At 34.2% G+C, this 5,236-nt stretch overlaps 1 protein-coding gene across 1 annotated transcript in view; it reads left to right on the forward strand.

The window, feature by feature from the left end:
* LOC102677973 overlaps positions 1 to 5,236 on the forward strand; it is a 349,267-nt gene that overhangs the window by 313,830 nt on the left and 30,201 nt on the right. The window contains exon 11 of the mRNA XM_006613602.2: positions 1,150 to 1,309. Coding sequence (XP_006613665.1) covers positions 1,150 to 1,309 — 160 coding nt within the window. The remainder of the gene's footprint in view (positions 1 to 1,149; positions 1,310 to 5,236) is intronic.

A 5,236-nucleotide genomic window follows, 5' to 3' on the forward strand; every position in this document is an offset into this window, starting at 1 on the left:
GAATTCTGACATCTTACACAAGGCTCGAACATTCCTAACACAAAATTCCTGAGCAGAGAAAGGAGGGTCGTTTCAATGGAATAATAATTTCATGCAGAACGATTACCTATCTCCTCCCGCGTGTTCTAAAGAGGTAGGGAGCTGGAAGATTTATTTTAAACGAATGCAGACACCCGTTCCGTGTCCGTATTGCACCAAGTTCCATAAATATTTCTTCGCACACCTCCGAATCATAATGTCATTGTAGTTCACGGGGGTGCGCGCCCCTTTTGTCGATCCTCGTTTGATTCGAGGACAAGCACCAGGATGGAAGACTTCCGCGGTGTGTTTGGGCGAAATTCAAAGGAACCTCTTCTTAAGGAGGAGAAGAAGAAGAAGAAGGGAAGACATCGTTGGCTTTGAGAAATTGAAAAACTGTCACCACTCTTCGTCTTATTTTTTTCTCTCTTACCACTACTCCTCTTCTATTCTTTCATTTTCCTCATTTTTCGCGAAATTTATACACGAACAGGTCTCCATCGATCGATACAAGTATCAAATTTACCATTAATCATTCAAGAGTAGATCGCTTCGAAATTATCTGCATCCTCTTGTGGCTGTTTAGTCACTGTCAATGCTACTTTGTCACCCTTTCATCTTTTCTGATGAACTTTTGTTTCTTCACACGTGATTTTTTATTCTTTATTTCAATTATTCCAGGGTGAATTTTACAATCCTCACTCTATTAACCTTTCTTAACAAGAATTGACACAACTTTGTTGTATTTGCTTTTATTAAAGATTTTTCTGCTACAAATTTTCAATTCAATTTTTCGATAAACTTCATTGAAAAGGCCACATTCCTAAAGATCATGATATACAATATTTAATTTCTCTATTAAACTTGATAAAAAATTCACTTACATTTTTTAAACATATCATATTAAAAATAAAAGAAACCAAAACGTTTGATTAAAATTCAAAACAAAAAGATTCCAATCATTTAAAAATACAGATTGAAGAGCTAATTCGATACAATTTTATATCGTCTTTCAATAATTTTCGTTTCGTTTCAATATATCAAGAATATTTGAACGATTCATCGTCGTCATCATTTTTATTGAAAAACATTTTACGTGCTTGTTCATTCACCACGATTTTATTTCCACAGCGTAATCCGTTGTATCATAATCAAGCGACTGGAACCATAATCAGTAATCAAAGCCTGGTACTGCAGAGCGTGACTCGCAGTAGAGCTGGGATCTACACGTGTATTGGCAGCAATCAGGAAGGCGATGGAGAGAGCAATCCACTGAATCTGGACATCAAATGTGAGTATATTGGCTATTCATCTTGGCAGTTGCAGTTCTTTGAGTGGAGAAATTGTATCGTGCTTGTTGGAGTTTGAAATGTTGGCATCTTTAATTTTCAATTGATATCACTGGATAACCGTGACAATATACATTAAATTTAAATTATTTTCTTTTAACCTAGACTTTGTACTTAATTATATTTTGCATCCTGTGCAATATATAAATATAGTTGACGAAAAAAAAAAAATACAAATTAAAATTTTTAAGATTTTTAATTTATTTCAATAAGATCATTTAAACGAATTCGAAATATTAATGTATGTTAATTTATATTCCCTTTGTCGTGATTATAAAATCACAATATACATCCTTATTTTGCATGAAATAAATGAACACCTATCGTTATTGTTCCTAATATTAATTATCTTTATATAATTTAATATAAATAATCAATATTAAATTATCTAGATATATATTTCGTTAAACAAAAATTATTTACAATTATTGCGTAAAAATATCGTGAAGGAATTCAAATAATATATAAACAATTTCTACTTTTAATTAAAAGTCAGATAGATCGGCATAAATGAATAAAACGATTGTACAAAAAAGACCGTTTTATCTTTCTCGCGTCTTTTTGCCAATGTCTCTTAAAAACGTCGCAATGTGATAATAAAGGAAAGATATTATGAAAGTCCTAATTTTTCAAAATTTTACAGGCAATACGTTTCTTGCAACTTTGTTTCATTAAAAGTTTGTACAACGATGTTACGAGCAAAATATTACCGCGATTCGATCTTTCTAAAGAAATTAAATTAAACGGGGAAAAAAAGTTACTTACAAAAAGTTTACTCGTAACAATATAAAAACCTAATCTTAAAGAATATATATTAAATATATTTATATATCTTTTTCCTTTAGATAATTTCAATTATGGAAATTAATCGTAAATAAAATCCATCTATAATAATTCTTCTTTAACGATTAACAAGTATCAAAAATTACCATGAAAAATTTAGGATTGCGTAAATAAAATATTTATCAGGGAATAAATATTTAAAAATAAAGATAGAATACGAAATACAATTCCTGTAAAATTCTATTGCAAATATTTAATGGAATAAATGAAAATAAGGATCAAAGTGAAATTATCAAATAATACGCGCATACTAATTCCCCCTTTAAATGGCAATCATCGAAATTAAAGTTACATTTAATAAACCACACTTGCGCAATTCGCAATATCATCAAACACAATAGAATCTCGATAATCACGCGATTACAAAAGATAACTGGAACGAGATTCAAAGAGCAAAGGAGGGGCATTTCGGTAATTCAACGATCCCGGAATGTGGTAATCCCGGCTCATCGCAGAAATATTTAGAAAGTAAAGTACGTTTCTCTAACTTCTCTAGAGACGGTATTATGTACAACGAATGAAGAGATTGTTACGATTCCAGCTTTGCGAACTTATACTCGTTCGGCTAAAGAGAGAATTGGATTGTAAGATGAACAGGGAAAGGGAGTGTGAGAGGGGGGAGATGATGGTTGAGAGTGTAAAGGTGGTGCTGGCGTGGCCACTAAAAGCATTCAAGGAAACCGACTCGTAACAACGTGCTTTTACCACGTAATGAAACATTTAACGAGAGACGCGTATAAAGCTAAAACCCCCAACGTCTATCACAGACGTCGTAACACAATGCAACGTTGTTCTGAAAGCAATATAACATTATTTTTGCGTTAACAAAGTCTTCCTCGGTTCCACTTCAATCCGCCATTACTTTCATTTTTTCTTTTCTTTTCTTTTCTTTTTCGACGAACAAAGATGGCGTAAATGAAATGCGCAATATAATTCCGCTTTGTAGTATTATTTTTTGGAGCTACGCAAAGCCAGGTTAATTTTGTTTCGGAAACTGATCTGACAAATGGAGATAGTGGAGGGATTTTTTTCATCGAATCTTTGTTAATTGAATTTCACGAAAGGAATAATATGATTCTCGTGTCGCAACGTGGAGGGAAAACAAGAAAGCAAGAAAGAAAGAAAGAAAGAAAGAAAGAAATCGTGATTTCGAGAAAACGGTACAGAAATATTAGACAATGGAAACGAGTAATACGATAAAACGAGGGACGAAGGCTGACATAAGGAAAAATGAAATTTCCACAAGTGAGAATAGACGGATTTCAAAATGTTCTCGAACGAAGCTTTCAACGTCTCGATAATCTTCTAGAGCTAGAATTTTAAAGGACATATGTCACAAGTCTAGAAATGGTAGTTGTAAAATGAAACTGAATTATAGAATTATCAAAATGAAAATATAACACGATGATATACGAATTTTACGAATAATCGATGTATCAAATCTTGTATAAATGTGATTTGCGAAATTATAAATACTACTTCTCTTCAGTTTTGTGTTCGATATAAAAATTTTAGAAAATGCTATTGAATCATTTCTTTTTTTTCTTTCGTTTCATCTCGACATATCGAAAGAATGAAAAACAAATAATCAGCCATCTTTAAGTTGAAATATCTTCAAAATAAAATATTTTAAAATTTCTATGGCTGAACGAAAATAAAGATTACAACAATTCTATTTAAACTATCGATTAAGTTAACCATGAATTTATTTTACAACGATTGGACGGTCAGACGTTCGAAAGAATTTTCTGTGTCGAACTTTTCGATGACACGACTCGCGAGGACACGAAAAATAGAAGAAAGTATACTTTCCCTGATTTCAACTACGTCGACTAAGATTTTATCACATCCACTCTCGGGGATCGAATCATGGCGGTCCAATCCAACGTCGATTCTGCTTTCAATTTACAGCACTCCAATTTCAAATTCTCTCCCCGACGAAGAAACGTGGAAACTCTGCTAGGTTGTCCATTCGGGTACGAACTTCGAAGAAGAAAGTCAAGATACGTTTATCCTTATTTTATTCGCATTGACTTCGTGATTTTTTCTTCGAGAATTTTTTTAATTCAAAAGCGAAGATTTATGTTTCAATTCAATTTCTAAGAATAATTTCAGAACTGGAATAATTTTACGGAATTCTTCGAGGAAACTATCGATCTTGCTATCCATTTACAACGTTGGAAACATTAAACTTTCTTAGCTCTTAGAATGCAGAAAATTCGTTGAATTCCAACATCAAAGTTCGTGTTTCGCGAGAGAAAAGCCCAAGTATTTATCCTAATTTCGCTCATGCCAACTTCGGCATTGTCGTGTCCACTCCGTAAACCGAACCTTCTTGTCTTCATCTACTTTAAATTTACTTTAAACTTTCTTTATTCAAACTTTCCTTCAAACCCGAACTTTACAGAATATACGTTTTATCCAATTCCATTCTATTCATCTTCTATATTCACTCATATGAGTTCCTTTTTAAAATCACATCCAATCACGATTCTTCTTCTCAAGTCAGATCACTTTCGACCCATGTTTCCGATATTCAACATCTACAACAACTCGAACACGAATCAAAAATCATCGTCCACTTTACGTGTCAGCGATTCGACACTATTAAACACCATACCTTTATAATACACCATACACCCTTAAATCAATATAATTAAACGGATCCAACAAGCAAAATATTCAAATTACGATCCAATCCAAACCCATTTCGTTCCATTAAATATTACACCATTGTTCTCGCATTCACACGTAAATCACACGAACCGCAAAATCTCACGACGCCTGTACCAAACTCCTGCCATTCTCCCATTCTACTCCATCATGGGGGGCGCACAGATCCTCCAACCCGCTTCCGGGGACTCGGGCTATCGGAAGGCCACGTGGCGCACACGCGCATAATTCCACATCCCGCGCACACACACACACACACGCACACGGACGCGCGCACGATTCGAATCTCATCAAACACCGCGGCAGCCGCCTTTAACTGCCTCAGACGGGCCGTTTAACCCGGCGGACATGGG

This window comes from Apis dorsata, unplaced genomic scaffold (genome assembly GCF_000469605.1).
Source record: "Apis dorsata unplaced genomic scaffold, Apis dorsata 1.3 scaffold_157, whole genome shotgun sequence".
NCBI lineage: Eukaryota > Metazoa > Arthropoda > Insecta > Hymenoptera > Apidae > Apis > Apis dorsata.